The sequence below is a fragment of the Cololabis saira genome, chromosome 20 (genome assembly GCF_033807715.1).
Source record: "Cololabis saira isolate AMF1-May2022 chromosome 20, fColSai1.1, whole genome shotgun sequence".
NCBI lineage: Eukaryota > Metazoa > Chordata > Actinopteri > Beloniformes > Belonidae > Cololabis > Cololabis saira.
The window spans coordinates 35,981,251-35,997,413 of record NC_084606.1 but is presented as its reverse complement, the minus strand read 5'-3'; the positions used below and the strand labels follow the sequence as shown (position 1 = coordinate 35,997,413).

Genomic DNA, 16,163 nt, shown 5'->3' with positions numbered 1-16,163 from the left:
GGTTTTGGCATTTAAAAGTTCAAAAGTCTCATCCTTTATCAGCTGGGGTTGCTTAATGTTGTCACTGCATACTACAGGCTGGGGGTGGACCTGTCAGCGGGGCCAGCGGGCTACAGCAGCAGTGATGAGCAAAGGGAGAAATTAAAATGGGGTAATGGAAACAAACGCTAAAGGGGTCAGAATAATATCACCATTATTTAGAGTTGTAAGCAAATTCTTGGATTCTTCATTTCTTTGCAATCCTTTTGAAAATGATTTTGTACTTTGTACTTTGTACTTTGTACTTTTTACTTTTGTACTTAAGTACATTTTAACCCATGTACTTTTTGTACTTTATTATATTTAAGTTGAGGTACTTTTATACTTTTACTTAAGTAATTTTCTTAATGGGTACTTTTTACTTTTACTTAAGTAATTTTCAAGCAGAAAATTTGTACTTTTACTTAAGTACAATATTTTTGTACTTTTTCCACCTCTGGGTATTGGTGCGGGACGTCACAGTTGTCTTAATGCCTCAAACAGACGCTTTGATGAGTTTCTGTCAGCTGTATTTCTGTCATTAGCTCTACTGTGCTTCTCAGTTTGGATCCACTGCTGTACTCCAACACTTTTTTTCTCTTCTTGTGTTTCAAAAGCCAGCTGGTTTCAGGCTTGTCCTGGTCCCTTTGACCGCCCCGCTCACATCCCAGCCCTTTGACCCCCTCAGTGTTCCCAAAACTCCCCAAACCAAAGACGCTCCTCACCCAACGTGACGCATCACAGTGGAGCTCAGATTTGCATCAACTGGTCCTCTGAAAGCCCGTCTCCCGCCCAGCAGAGGGGGTTAACGGGGGATTTACGAGGCCGGTGTGAATCTGGGTGCAGGTCCCCGTCAGAGCCGACTGATGGATGTGCGACAGAACAGACGTGGTGTGTGTTTCTGCATCTGATCTCTGCTTGCGTGTGTGTTCCAGGTCTTGTCGTATCACGCCTCTGCCACGGAGGAGGAGTCGCGGGAGCTGCAGGTAACCGCGGTAAATTGACATTTATTCTTTTTTACCTGAAAGACTCAAATGTTTGTGTTTACGACACATGCACACACCCCGGGGTGATGTGATGTAGCTGGTGAACGGAGGTGTGCAACCGTTACAGCAGCCAACGTGTTCAAACAGGGAGATGGAGACGAGGGGCTGCAGTAGCTCCCCAACAAATCCTTGCTGTTTGAAAACCACAAGAGGTCCGAATTTAGAAGTAGCGGTTTCATTTCTTTTTTCTTTTTTCTTTTTTTGTCTGCATATATATTAATGGTTAATACTAGTGATGCACCGATTGTTCGGTAACCGAAATTGTTCGGCCGAAAATGGCAAAAAAAACACTTTCGGTGTTCGGTGGAATAAGTGGGAAAAAAACCGAACAATTAATAACAGCGTTGTAAAATAAGGAAAAAGACTGGCCGCTCCGTCCCGTAACGTTGCGCAATACATAAATCGTTGGCCAACCAAAAACTAACCCCATAAGAATTTTACCTAACATTCACCAGGAGGTGGAACCAAAACAACATAATGCTGGGAAATTAAAAAATGTTAATTTTTTTATGTTCAATAAATATTTTCTACCTTGTATTTTTGTAAAAGATTTTTTTCTTTGAAAAGCCTGCCTAAATCAAATTTATTTGATTTATGCAATGGTGAAAAAATTGGCAAAATAAATGAGAAACTGCGAAGAACCATGTTTGGTATTCGGCCAAGTGTTTATTATTCTTTTCGGTTTCGGTTTCGGCCACAAATTTTCATTTCGGTACCTCACTAGTTAATACCATGTTGATAAAAACCTATATATATATATATATATATATATATATATATATATATATATATATATATATATTAGGGGTGTAACAATATATCGTGCCACGAAATTTCGCGATACAAAAACATCAAGAACATTGGCTGCTGTACATGTAAATAAAAACAGGATGCAGTGATCTGAAACTGTCACGCACCCATATTTTATTCTCGGCAGAACACCTCAGATGTAAGAACTGACACTTTCTTTCATTTCATGGAAAATATCAGCTCATTTAGGATTTAAAAAGAGGTCGACCGGTGCAGCTAAAGGCCCTAAAAGTAATGTTCACAAATCAAAAACATCTTGAGCAGCTAGAATCCTGCATCAGACAAGAACGGGACATGTTCCTCTCCTAAAGCCCCGGGAACTGGTCTCCTCGTTTCCAGAAAGTATAGAACAGGGGTCGGCAACCCGCGGCTCTAGAGCCGCATGCTGCACTTTAGCGCCGCCCTAGTGGCTCCTGGAGCTTTTTAGAAAATGTTTGACCTTTTTTTCTGTTTTTTTCTTCTTTTTTCTTTTTTTTCCTTTTTTCTCTTTTTTTTCTTCTTTTTTCTTTTTTATCTTCTTTTCTTCCTTTCTTTCTCGAAATTTTGACTTTTTTCTTGTCATTTCTACTATTTTCTCGAGATTGTAGTTCAACTTTAATCTCGACATTTCGACTTTTTTCTCGAGATTTCGACTTTTTTCTCAACATTGTAGTTCAACATTAATCTCGACATTTCGACTTTTTTCTCGAAGTGCATAATGAAAAAAAAAATCTTCCTCCTCTAAAATATTATTTTTATTTTTCTCCTGCCTGGCCCTAATACTCTTCCGTATAAAACTGTCGCTACTGCGCATTAGCAATGGAAATAAATGCACAAAATGTAAATGTAGTAAATGAAAGAATGACAACACTAAACTAAAAACTAAAAAGGCATGCGTAAGTGCATAATGAAAAAAAAAATCTTCCCCCAGTTCTAACTAATATAGAAACATGCAGCATGTGCTGCCTTCATTCTAAGGCTGATACAAGACTTTTCATTTTTTGCGGCTGCAGACATTATTGTTTTTTGTGTTTTTGGTCCAATATGGCTCTTTCAACATTTTGGGTTGCCGACCCCTTTAGCGATGTGATGCTGTCATCAAATTCAAGATGAGCTTTTTTCAAGATGTTTCCATGTTAACATCTAATATATTGTTTATGTTCTTTTGGGATTAAAGTATTTGTTCATGATGTTTTCAAATGACGCCTGGACCGGTTCACATGCTGCTGCTGAACAGAATCCTGAATAATGGAGTGAATGAAATCTGTGCTGCTGCGTTTAACAGAAACCTGGTGATTTATTCATGGCCTAACTGGCCCACAAACGTCCCACAGCACCCGGCGCTCCACATTTGTGACATGTCCTGTCCTCCAGTAGCGAACACCAACTAGTTCAGAAGTGCAAGAACACGCTCTTCTTCTGAGTTTATTCAAGTTTATTTGTATAGCACAACTCAACACAAGGTCATTCAAAGTGCTTTACATCAACATTAAAAGCGGCAAAAACAATTAAACAGTAAATAACAAATAAAATGATAAGAAAAGAGGCAAAATAATAAAGAGCACAAGTTGTTAAAAAGTAAGGGCAGTAGAATACAGCAGGTACGATGCACCAGAAACCAAATGCCTGTTCTTCCTGTTACCCTAAAACCCAACACAGGACACAGGAAGTTACATGATACGGCTGCAACATCCTGCTTTGAGTCTCCAGGGTGCGAATTTATGAATCTTACTCTAGCTACGCCAAAACCCGCCCTACTCTGTATCTGATTCCTTACCTCCTCTCTGATTGGCTAGCTGTGCAGTTCATGTTGTATTGCCGCAGGTATTAAGGATTTTGCCCATTGCAACTTAGTTTTTTAACTTTGTGATCTGATTAATGTAAAGCTTTTACAAAGTGGACAGTAACATACAATGATAAACAGTTGGGAGGAGTTTTAGGTGGAGCAAGGGGAAATGCAGCGTGCTGCTCGCTGTTAGAAAGTCTGGCTTTGGACTTTGACATGTGCATACCTGCCAACATTGGGCTGTGAAAAAGAGGGAGATTTTCTGGGGTAGCGGTTGGAATGCTCCACTCACAACATCCCCACCCTGATATAAACAAGGCGACTTTTAATGAGCTTTAAATCCATAGCTACAATGAAATGTGCTAAAATGTACCTTCCAAAATGATTCTACAGCCTTCTTGGAGCCAAATAAGTTTAGTATTAATAACAATAAAATACAATATTTGTAGAATTTTCCAGGTTCCCTTTGTCACCCAAGGACCTGTTGTAGTTGTAGGTGGCAGACTTTGCAGCTTCAATCACTTTCTTGGAGGGAACATACTTGTGGCCAGGGCTGCTATGGTTTATCTTGCAAGAAAGGAGTGCGTAAAGAGTAGAATTATCCATACTCATTGTGTTTTATGTGAGGATCTTTTTCACCATGCTGAATGACCTCTCTGAGCTTCATTGCTGTGAGGGATGCAGACCATCGCCTTCATCAGTGATGCCAGATTTGTAAACCTCTCCTCTTTCCCTAGAAGGCCCCAGAACCTTCAACTCTCACTTCCTGTGGGAGATCCTTGCTTGCTATGACTTGATTCTCCACCAACTCTTCCCTCAGCTTTTTTTCAAAGCATTTTCTCAAACAAAACAAATTTTCAAATTTTCAAATAACAAAATAACATATTTTAACCATTTTCCAAACAATAAAATAACTGAATATGTCAAATATGTTATTTTGTAACTTGAAAATTTTTAAATATGTTTATGTAATGCTTTGCTGATGAGAGAATATGTTTCTCTATTTTTCTTATTTTTGTGAGGGAGGATATATATTGTTTTTCGGCACTACCTTGTTCTCTATAGCTGATATAACATGAATTACTGTGGGATCAATAAAGTTCTTATTTTTGCCATCTGAAAAAAATAACATATTAAAAAACATATTATATTTTGTGCCTAACTGTTTCCCAAGTATATTAGTGCGTGTGTGAATGAATAAATGAGACGTAAAACGTACATTTCTTTGTAGAAAGGCGCTTTATGAAAATAAGTCCATTCACTTGTATTAGTTTACAGCGCAGTCTTGAACATCCAATATGGCGGCGACGTTGACGTATCGCAGCAGCTCCATGGGGCGGAGCTTGGACGTAGGCAGTGCTTTTGGGTTGGGTTGCCAGGTTTGTCAGGAACCCGTTAATATAATACATCCATGCAGGAACCCCGACACGTGAAACACCATTGACTCATTTCACTTTAAAATCGGGAGATAAGCGGGAGAAATTACAAATCGGGAGCAGGGCGGGAGAAATGGTTGAAAATCGGGAGTGTTGGCAGGTATGCATGTGTCCTAGACATTTAAATATTAACTAGGGCCTAAAGCACATGTGTACACACACTAACACTGACATATCCACCGCTGACCATCATAAGTCAGCTATTTGGTTTTCTAAATTCCTTTCTAAAGGACCTGATATTGGAAAACGACATGTATTGTATAAATATAGTAAATTTAGACATTTTATGTAGAGATAGTGGGGCCCAGTTAGTTTAAAACCCACTCAAAAAAAATAAGTTGATGTTAGTTTTTCATAATTGGAGAAGTAGTCAGCATTGCACCACAATAAGAGAAGGACGAGGACGTGCCTCGCCCGTGCTTCGCCCATGCCTCACCCGTGTCTCTGCCGTGCCTCGCCTGAGCCTCCCCGTGCTTCGCCCATGCCTCACCCGTGTCTCTGCCGTGCATCCCCCGTGTCTAGGCAGTGTCTCTGCCGTGCCTCTCCCGTGCCTCCCCCGTGCCTCGCCCGTGTCTAGGCAGTGTCTCTGCCGTGCATCCCCCGTGTCTAGGCAGTGTCTCTCCCGTGCCTCGCCGTGCCTCCCCGTGCCTCACCCTTGCCTCGCCCGTGCCTCCCCCGTGCCTTGCCCGTGTCTAGGCAGTGTCTCTGCCGTGCCTCGCCCATGCCTCCCCGTGCCTCGCCCATGCCTCGCCCGTGTCTAGGCAGTGTCTCTGCCGTGCCTCCCCGTGCCTCACCCATGCCTCGCCCGTGTCTAGGCAGTGTCTCTGCCGTGCCTCGCCCGTGCCTCCCCCGTGTCTAGGCAGTGTCTCTGCCGGGCCTCGCCCGTGCCTCACCCGTGCCTCACCCGTGCCTCGTCTGTGCCTCACCCGTGCATCCCCCGTGTCTAGGCAGTTTCTCTGCCGTGCCTCGCCCGTCCCTCGGCCGTGCCTTTCCCGTGTCTCGCCCGTGCCTTGCCCGTGCCTTGCCCGTGTCTCGCCCGTGCCTCGCCCGTGCCTCACCTGTGTCTCTGCCGTGCCTCGCCCGTGCCACGCCCATGTCTCTGCCGTGCCTCGCCCGTGTCTTACCCGTGTCTAGGCAGTGTCTCTGCCGTGCCTCGCCCGTGTCTAGGCAGTGTCTCTGCCGTGCCTCGCCCGTGTCTAGGCAGTGTCTCTGCCGTGCCTTGCCCGTGCTTCGTCCGTGCCTAACATGTGCCTCGCCCATGCCTCGCCTGTGCCTCCCTCGTGCCTTGCCCGTGCCTCGCCCGTGCCTCCCTCGTGCCTTGCCCGTGCCTCGCCCGTGCCTCCCTCGTGCCTTGCCCGTGCCTCGCCCGTGCCTCCCTCGTGCCTTGCCCGTGTCTCGGCAGTGTCTTGGCCGTGCTTTGGAAAAGTCAACCTGGTCAACATTTCGGACTGTTTTATAGCAATCAAACAATGAAATATTACTTCATGTTGAGTTTGATGGCATTAGCGGGGAAAATAAATGGCAAAACAGTTTGAAGACGGGCAACAAAAGGCAAATTCAATAATATTAGTTACTAAAATGGAGAAACCTGGAGGTACATTGTACAACTAGTTATATTAGCATGTCAGTAATGTGATTGGGTGTACTTAGACCATCATAGTGTGGTCTAAGAGTCTCTAAAAAGTCTGGATGGAAAGATGTTCACCAGTCTACAGCTTGTGGAGTCAACAATGTGATTCAAATTCAGATAAATCTCAGGAGGGGTTCAGGAGGGGACTGGTGCCCACAGAGGGTAGAGCATGCACATCTGGAAAGAAACATCAGTACGGTTTTAGGGCAGCGTATGATCCCATCCAAACAGTCTTGTCCTTCAGGGAAGATCCTGAGTCTGTGAGCAAGACGACACTAAGGGCGCTTTTCCACTAGTACCTACTCAGCCCGACTCGCCTCGGTTTGGTTCTTTCCCACTAGGCGTCTAACGTGCCGAGTAGATACTTTTTCTGAACTATTCTGCCGAGGTTCTAAGCGTCTGAGTCGGCTGTATCTGACATCATCACACTACAGGCCACCGATTGGTCGCAGGGTTGGAGTCAGACGTCTGAGTCAGGAGGTGGAAACCAGCGAAAGAGACTCTGACGGTGGCTTCTTCTTGCTTCTTGTCTTATTTTATTCAACCAGCAATGGCAGCAAAAGTCTGTTTCATGATCCAACTCTGAGGTGCAGATGTTCATACACCTGGTGGCTGAGGAGGGAAATTAAAAAGGGATGTAGACGGGTGATAAGGAACGACCAGATCTACCAGGAGCTCTGTCTCTTCATAGCTGCTCACGGCTCCAGCTGACTTTTCAGCAGAGACAAACTAAAAAAATTAAAAAGCGTTGCCGCTTGAAGCTTCTCTCACTCTCATTTTTTAACTTGGTATCAAACACAAGCCACAGATCCAGCAGCACATCTATCATCTCTTCCAGGTTCTACATCTTTACTGTTGTTGTCTTCTTCGTTTAGATACACAATCAAATACGTCACAGCAGCTTCTCCAACCTCCTACTTCTGCTCCAGGTGCTGGATTGTAGTGGAAAAGAAACCAGGCCGAGATGAGATGAGCCGAGAAGGTTCTAGTGGAAAAGCGCCATAAACGTCTCGCTGCAACCGTGGCAGAAGCAGGGCTTTATAGGAGAAGGGTCTGGGGAAGGTCCTTAAGGAAGATTAGAAACACCACTCCCTCCCAACGTTTTTGAGACGTGTTGCTTCTGTCAATTATCAGTTGATCATCATATTCGACCCCTTTGAAACGTTTAGTATTTTTCCGATAGTAAAATGTAGGTTTTTATTAACATTTTACACCATTTTCTGGACATGTCAGCAGCTCATGATTTCATCCCGCAGCTCATATTTAACATCCGGCTGGTCCGTGTTGTTTAGCACAGCCTTTAATACCAGCGCCTGATAAAGGGCCAATCCCAATACACCCCCTACTTTCTACCACTAGCCCTCACTCACTACCACTAGCCCTCACTCACTACCACTAGCCCTAAAAATGAAGCCACAAGGAGTAGGGCTTTGTAAGCTTCCCTAGGGATTGGGACACCACTTGTTACGTCACTGCGTAGCACCTGACTGCGTGGTAAAAGCTGTTTTGATTTCAGCTGTAGCGCTGTTAATATGCCACTTTATTAAGTTTTAATATTTTTTCAGGCGTAAAACTAACTCGCCAACCTGGGGTCAGTTTATCCAAATAACGCCTGTTAAAGGAGCTTGAGGCTCCTTTTAAGAAATGAGACTCTCTAGCGCCACCCTTCACCACGACGGCCGTCGGGGGTACTGCAGCCAACAGTGAAGCCGGCACGGGAGAACGGGGAGAACGTGCATGCAGCGTCATGTGACGTCACATCCGCAGGACAGCGCGGGAAATTCGGGCCCGAATTGCAGCACATTTTGCAGCACACAGCCTGTTCAAGGCAAAGGAGAGATACACTAGAGGGCTCATTCTTTTTGGTTTGGAACGCTTCATCTGACATTATTACTAGAAAACTTAAAACGTTTACGAATTTTTTTCATAAATCCTGCCTCAATCCTGCCTCATGCTCCTTTAAGAAATTTGCTCCGATGTTGTCGGAGATGAGAAGAACCGCCGGTGATTTATGGTTCCGCGTTACACCAACGCAGAGCCTACGGCGTAGGTTACGCTGCGACGCGCACTGTATGCCGTAGGCTCTGCGTTGGTGTAACGCGGAACCATAAGTCTTTATTCTGGCGAGATCTGAAGATACAACGCAACAACGAGCAAGCGAGTGATTATGTACATTCATTGAGTGAATATTATGAAAGTAAAATATATATTTCTCGCTAGAAATGTAATCAAAATGCATTTTTATGTAGAAACTAACTCAAAATATTGATTTTATTCATTAAAAATTAGAAATGTCCGCCATGTTTTTTGTTTGATTCAGTCTGCAAATGATGACGTAAAGCATTCTGGGAAATTTTTCTGGCCCTCGGTCAGCGAGTCAACATCTGAAATCCCTCACTCTGAAGGGCTAGATTCATACACACATAGCCCTACATGCAAAGAGGAATTGGGACACCAGTACCCTCACGGGAACACGCAAAATGTAGGGGTAGGGCTGAAAAGTAGGGGTAGGGGGGGGATTGGGACTGGCCCAAAGTCTTCCTCTCGTCTCCTCGTTGCTGAGCAGCTGCCCCACCAGCTCGGCCTGATTCAGACGTTCCTCCCTCGGGTGCTCCATCCGGGATGTGTCATTCCGTATCTAGGACATAGGCTTGATTTTTCGGGTGCGTTCTTCCCACCAGGCCTCACCTCCAGCCTGGTGTGAGATGAAAACTGTGCAGAAGCCAGAATCAGAATCTACTAATGCGTGACTTCAACTTCTTGGTCATTAAATAATGTAGAAGATTCCTCTTTAAAGCCGTGTCCTCGTTTGGAGCCTCGTCTCCTTCCCTCATCTCTGTCTGTCGTGTGTTTTGAAGGTCGCTACCGTTCCATCGGCGCAGTCTCTGCACCTCCTGGACTTCAGCTTCAGCGACTTCGACCTGTCGGACACGGAGACCACGCTGGCTACCATCCGCATGTTTGTGGACCTCAACCTGGTGCAGAACTTCCAGATGAAGCACACGGTAAGAGCCCACCTGTTTTCCAGCACAAACATACGGTTACAACCTCCAAATCAGACAAAGTTGGGAGGATGTGAAAAACGAAAACGTAGGGAAAATGGGATTGTTACAGTCGCTTTGACGGGGGCCAAAGATATATCATGTGGTTCTTTACTGCCAACTTCATTTATTTGGATATCAGGGCGTCATTTTCACTCAAGTAAACCTCACGTAAACCTCAAGTAAACCTCACCTAAACCTCATGAAGCATGTAAACCTCATGTAAACACAAGTATCATTAAAACTGTTATCAGCTTTACCTTTGGATTAGGAATGGGAGATATTTTACCGTTCACGATAAACCGTCAAAAAAATTCCCCACGGTAAGAATTTGTCATCTCGTGGTAAAAATGATAAATTCCCGTTGATGACGTTTTTGTGTAAAACTGATTTATGGTTCTGAGTTAAATGTGTGAAGGAAGGAAGGAAGGAAGGAAGGAAGGAAGGAAGGAAGGAAGGAAGGAAGGAAGGAAGGAAGGAAGGAAGGAAGGAAGGAAGGAAGGAAGGAAGGAAGGAAGGAAGGAAGGAAATGAGGAAGGAAGGAAATGAGGAAGGAAGGAAATGAGGAAGGAAGGGAGAAAAGAGGAAGGGAAGAAGGAAGGAGAGAGCAGGAGGAAAGAAGGAAGGAAGGGAAAAAAGAAGGAAGGAAGGAAGGAAGGAAGGAAGGAAGGAAATGAGGAAGGAAGGAAATGAGGAAGGAAGGGAGAAAAGAGGAAGGGAAGAAGGAAGGAGAGAGCAGGAGGAAAGAAGGAAGGAAGGGAAAAAAGAAGGAAGGAAGGAAGGAAGGAAGGAAGGAAGGAAGGAAGGGAGGGAGGGAGGGAGGAAGGAAGGAAGGAAGGAAGGAAGGAAGGAAAGGAGGAAGGAAGGGAGAAAAGAGGAAGGGAAGAAGGAAGGAGAGAGCAGGAGGAAAGAAGGAAGGAAGGGAAAAAAGAAGGAAGGAAGGAAGGAAGGAAGGAAGGAAGGAAGGAAGGAAGGAAGGAAGGAAGGAAATGAGGAAGGAAGGAAATGAGGAAGGAAGGGAGAAAAGAGGAAGGGAAGAAGGAAGGAGAGAGCAGGAGGAAAGAAGGAAGGAAGGGAAAAAAGAAGGAAGGAAGGAAGGAAGGAAGGAAGGAAGGAAGGAAGGAAGGAAGGGAGGGAGGGAGGGAGGGAGGAAGGAAGGAAGGAAGGAAGGAAGGAAAGGAGGAAGGAAGGGAGAAAAGAGGAAGGGAAGAAGGAAGGAGAGAGCAGGAGGAAAGAAGGAAGGAAGGGAAAAAAGAAGGAAGGAAGGAAGGAAGGAAGGAAGGAAGGAAGGAAGGAAGGAAGGAAGGAAGGAAGGAAGGAAGGAAGGAAGGAAGGAAGGGAGGGAGGGAGGGAGGGAGGGAGGGAGGAAGGAAGGAAGGAAGGAAGGAAGGAAGGAAGGAAGGAAAGGAGGAAGGAAGGAAGGAAGGAAGGAAGGAAGGAAGGAAGGAAGGAAGGAAGGAAGGAAATGAGGAAGGAAGGAAATGAGGAAGGAAGGGAGAAAAGAGGAAGGGAAGAAGGAAGGAAGGAAGGAAGGAAAGGAGGAAGGAAGGGAGAAAAGAGGAAGGGAAGAAGGAAGGAGAGAGCAGGAGGAAAGAAGGAAGGAAGGGAAAAAAGAAGGAAGGAAGGAAGGAAGGAAGGAAGGAAAGGAGGAAGGAAGGGAGAAAAGAGGAAGGGAAGAAGGAAGGAGAGAGCAGGAGGAAAGAAGGAAGGAAGGGAAAAAAGAAGGAAGGAAGGAAGGAAGGAAGGAAGGAAGGAAGGAAGGGAGGGAGGGAGGGAGGGAGGGAGGAAGGAAGGAAGGAAGGAAGGAAGGAAGGAAGGAAGGAAGGAAAGGAGGAAGGAAGGGAGAAAAGAGGAAGGGAAGAAGGACAGGAGAGAGCAGGAGGAAAGAAGGAAGGAAGGGAAAAAAGAAGGGAGGGAGGGAGGAAGGAAGGAAGGAAGGGAGGGAGGAAGGAAGGAAGGAAGGAAGGAAGGAAGGAAGGAAGGAAGGAAGGAAGGAAGGAAAGGAGGAAGGAAGGAAATGAGGAAGGAAGGAAATGAGGAAGGAAGGGAGAAAAGAGGAAGGGAAGAAGGAAGGAGAGAGCAGGAGGAAAGAAGGAAGGAAGGGAAAAAAGAAGGAAGGAAGGAAGGAAGGAAGGAAGGAAATGAGGAAGGAAGGAAATGAGGAAGGAAGGGAGAAAAGAGGAAGGGAAGAAGGAAGGAGAGAGCAGGAGGAAAGAAGGAAGGAAGGGAAAAAAGAAGGAAGGAAGGAAGGAAGGAAGGAAGGAAGGAAGGAAGGGAGGGAGGGAGGGAGGGAGGGAGGAAGGAAGGAAGGAAGGAAGGAAGGAAGGAAAGGAGGAAGGAAGGGAGAAAAGAGGAAGGGAAGAAGGAAGGAGAGAGCAGGAGGAAAGAAGGAAGGAAGGGAAAAAAGAAGGAAGGAAGGAAGGAAGGAAGGAAGGAAGGAAGGAAGGAAGGAAGGAAGGAAATGAGGAAGGAAGGAAATGAGGAAGGAAGGAAATGAGGAAGGAAGGGAGAAAAGAGGAAGGGAAGAAGGAAGGAGAGAGCAGGAGGAAAGAAGGAAGGAAGGGAAAAAAGAAGGAAGGAAGGAAGGAAGGAAGGAAGGAAATGAGGAAGGAAGGAAATGAGGAAGGAAGGGAGAAAAGAGGAAGGGAAGAAGGAAGGAGAGAGCAGGAGGAAAGAAGGAAGGAAGGGAAAAAAGAAGGAAGGAAGGAAGGAAGGAAGGAAGGAAGGGAGGGAGGGAGGGAGGAAGGAAGGAAGGAAGGAAGGAAGGAAGGAAGGAAGGAAGGAAGGAAGGAAAGGAGGAAGGAAGGGAGAAAAGAGGAAGGGAAGAAGGAAGGAGAGAGCAGGAGGAAAGAAGGAAGGAAGGGAAAAAAGAAGGAAGGAAGGAAGGAAGGAAGGAAGGAAGGAAGGAAGGAAGGAAGGAAGGAAGGAAGGAAGGAAGGGAGGGAGGGAGGGAGGGAGGAAGGAAGGAAGGAAGGAAGGAAGGAAGGAAGGAAGGAAGGAAAGGAGGAAGGAAGGAAGGAAGGAAGGAAGGAAGGAAGGAAGGAAGGAAGGAAATGAGGAAGGAAGGAAATGAGGAAGGAAGGGAGAAAAGAGGAAGGGAAGAAGGAAGGAAGGAAGGAAGGAAAGGAGGAAGGAAGGGAGAAAAGAGGAAGGGAAGAAGGAAGGAGAGAGCAGGAGGAAAGAAGGAAGGAAGGGAAAAAAGAAGGAAGGAAGGAAGGAAGGAAAGGAGGAAGGAAGGGAGAAAAGAGGAAGGGAAGAAGGAAGGAGAGAGCAGGAGGAAAGAAGGAAGGAAGGGAAAAAAGAAGGAAGGAAGGAAGGAAGGAAGGGAGGGAGGGAGGGAGGGAGGGAGGAAGGAAGGAAGGAAGGAAGGAAGGAAGGAAGGAAGGAAGGAAAGGAGGAAGGAAGGGAGAAAAGAGGAAGGGAAGAAGGACAGGAGAGAGCAGGAGGAAAGAAGGAAGGAAGGGAAAAAAGAAGGGAGGGAGGGAGGAAGGAAGGAAGGAAGGAAGGAAGGGAGGGAGGAAGGAAGGAAGGAAGGAAGGAAGGAAGGAAGGAAGGAAGGAAGGAAGGAAGGAAGGAAAGGAGGAAGGAAGGGAGAAAAGAGGAAGGGAAGAAGGAAGGAGAGAGCAGGAGGAAAGAAGGAAGGAAGGGAAAAAAGAAGGGAGGGAGGGAGGAAGGAAGAAAGGAAGGAAGGAAGAGAAGGAAGGGAGAAAACAAGGAAAGGAGGAAGGAAGGGAGAAAAGAGGAAGGGAAGAAAGAAAGAAAGAAAGAAAGAAAGAAAGAAAGAAAGAAAGAAAGAAAGAAAGAAAGAAAGAAAGAAAGAAAGAAAGAAAGAAAGAAAGAAAGAAAGAAAGAAAGAAAGAAAGAAAGAAAGAAAGAAAGAGATTTATAGTTACAAAGGTGGAGTTGAATTTGTATTTTTTTATCGTCATTTTTATCGTTATTGGGATAAATTCCAGAAATTATCGTGATACATTTTTTAGTCCATACCGCCCAGCCCTACTTTAAAACAAGTTTGCAGGGACCAAAGCACCTTCATCAGTCAAGACTCCTTTAAAGTGTTGCCAGTGATAGAACTACCAACTGTCTTTGGCTTTATTGGAGGCCTGGAATACAGACATGAAGGTTTGTTAGACTCAATTAGGTTTCTGTAACAAATGAATTGACCTTAGGAGAAACATCCCCCCACCCCCCCGTCCAGAGACTCCTCCTCCCTCAGAATCTGGGTGGTGCCAGTCCGGTCCGGTCCGGTCCGTCTCTCCCCAGCTCTGTCCTCATGAAGAGCTGCTTGTATGTGTGTGGCTTCACCTCCGCGGAGACGCTGCACAAAGAAGGGCTTTGATTGGAGCAGACGGGGCCCTGCAGGGCAGCCCCCCCCCCACTAAGCACCTACAGCATGTTATTATCTCATCATTATTCCAGCAGATTTAAGGCTGCACACTCATTCTGACCTGAGGTCACGTGAACCCCACCCCCAAGGAGAACCTGAACCTGAACCTGAACCTGATCAGGATCAGTTCCTGCAGGGCCTGAGTTTTAATTAGTTTTCCTCCGGGTTCACATCGGCCGAGGGCTGAGGCTCAATTTCTTTTTTTTTTTTTTTTTTGTTTGGAATGACATGTCAACATTACATACATCTTTATCACATAGTTACTTGTTTCAACACAGTGCTCCAATTTGTTTTTTCCATTCACAAAACATGTTATAACGGACCACATGAACATGGGGTGTTTTCTATTATAGTAATACAAGAAAATAGATACTTAAACATATCTGGTTTAAAAGAGGTAAAAGAAAAGAAAATTAAACAAAAGCAGGGTGTTTTAGGGAAATATACATTTTCCATTGCTCCCAGATGTCTTTGAATTTAGATTGCTGCAGCCTCATTGAGAAAGTAATTCTTTCCATCACAAATACAGGACTGTCTCAGAAAATTAGAATATTCTAATAAAGTTCTTTATTTTCTGTAATGCAATGAAAAAAAACAAAAATGTCATACATTCTGGATTCATTACAAATCAACTGAAATATTGCAAGCCTTTTATTATTTTAATATTGCTGATATATTTTAATATATCTTTTGAAGTTATATTTATATATTTATAATATATTTAATATTACGACTTTATTCTTGTAATTTTACGACTTTATTTTTATATTATTATGACTTTATTCTCGTAATTTCCATTTTTTTGTTGTCTTAGTTTGGCCCTAATACTCCGTCGTAAATGCAGACAAGGAAAAAAAATAAATAATAATAATCTTTTTTGGATTATCAGTAAATTGAGTTGCCATCTCCATGGTTCCCAGCCACACTAACTGTGGACAGAGCTGGCCGTCAGCAGGGCCAGAGAAACACTCACACCTTAGTAATGCCTGTGGATGTTACGCTGTCCCGGCGTGGGATGTGCAGGAGCTGCACCATCCTGCAGCTGTGCAGAAGCGGCTGCTTGCTGACGGTTTTCCTGCATGTTCTGTCTGCTGCAGAGTTTGTGTCAGTGGGTTCTGAGTGTGAAGAAGAACTACAGGAAGAACGTGGCCTATCACAACTGGAGACACGCCTTCAACACGGCCCAGTGCATGTTCGCCCTGCTTAAGTCCGGCCGCTTCCAGGTACAGCACACGCACCTGGATCAAACACATGCTGTTTAGTTTAGTGTTGTCAATCTTTCATTTACTTTGTTTATTTTGTGCATTTATTTCCATTGCTAATGCGCAGTAGTGACGGTTTTATACGGAAGAGTATTATTATTTTTATTTTTCTCCTGCCTGGCCCTGATACACTTCCCTATAAAACAGTCACTACTGCGCATTAGCAATGGAAATAAATGCGCAAGATAAATATCGAGATTAATGTTGAAGCACAATTTCGAGAAAAAGTCAAAATGTTGAGAAAAAATTCAAAATTTCGAACAAAGTTGTAATGTTGAGAAATAAGGCAAAATTTTTAGAAAAAAGTCAAAACTTCATGAATAAAGTTGAAATGTTGAGAAAAAAGCAACATTTTGACTTTATTCTTGAAATTGTATTTCAACATTAATCTCGACATTTCAACTTTTTTCTCGAAGTGCACAATAAAAAAAAATCTTCCCGTCTCAAATATTTTTTTACTCTTCCGTAGTTTTAGGCCACCCAAACAGCTATAAACAGTTAAATGTATAAAAGTTATCCCTTGTGATTATCCAGTCTTGTTATTTTTGCTCTTAAAGGAGCAATGTGTAACGTGAAGCCAAAAATGTAATAAAAAGGAGGCAGTAAAGCAGCTCAAAGTGAGTTGGGAACGAGGAAACGCAGTCCCTCGTCGTCGGTTCAACCCAAATGTCCCGCTGATCAAAACCCCGGATCTGGAACCAACAAATCCAAATGTCTAGAGAGCAATCATGTTACACTTTTCTTTTCTCGCCATCATTTCTAAAAGGA

General features: G+C 44.5%; 1 protein-coding gene across 1 annotated transcript in view; it reads left to right on the top strand.

The window, feature by feature from the left end:
* LOC133420523 (cGMP-specific 3',5'-cyclic phosphodiesterase-like) overlaps positions 1 to 16,163 on the top strand; it is a 63,929-nt gene that overhangs the window by 9,514 nt on the left and 38,252 nt on the right. The window contains exons 5-7 of the mRNA XM_061710218.1: positions 954 to 1,004; positions 9,564 to 9,710; positions 15,231 to 15,356. Of these exons, the coding sequence (XP_061566202.1) occupies positions 954 to 1,004; positions 9,564 to 9,710; positions 15,231 to 15,356 (324 nt within the window). The remainder of the gene's footprint in view (positions 1 to 953; positions 1,005 to 9,563; positions 9,711 to 15,230; positions 15,357 to 16,163) is intronic.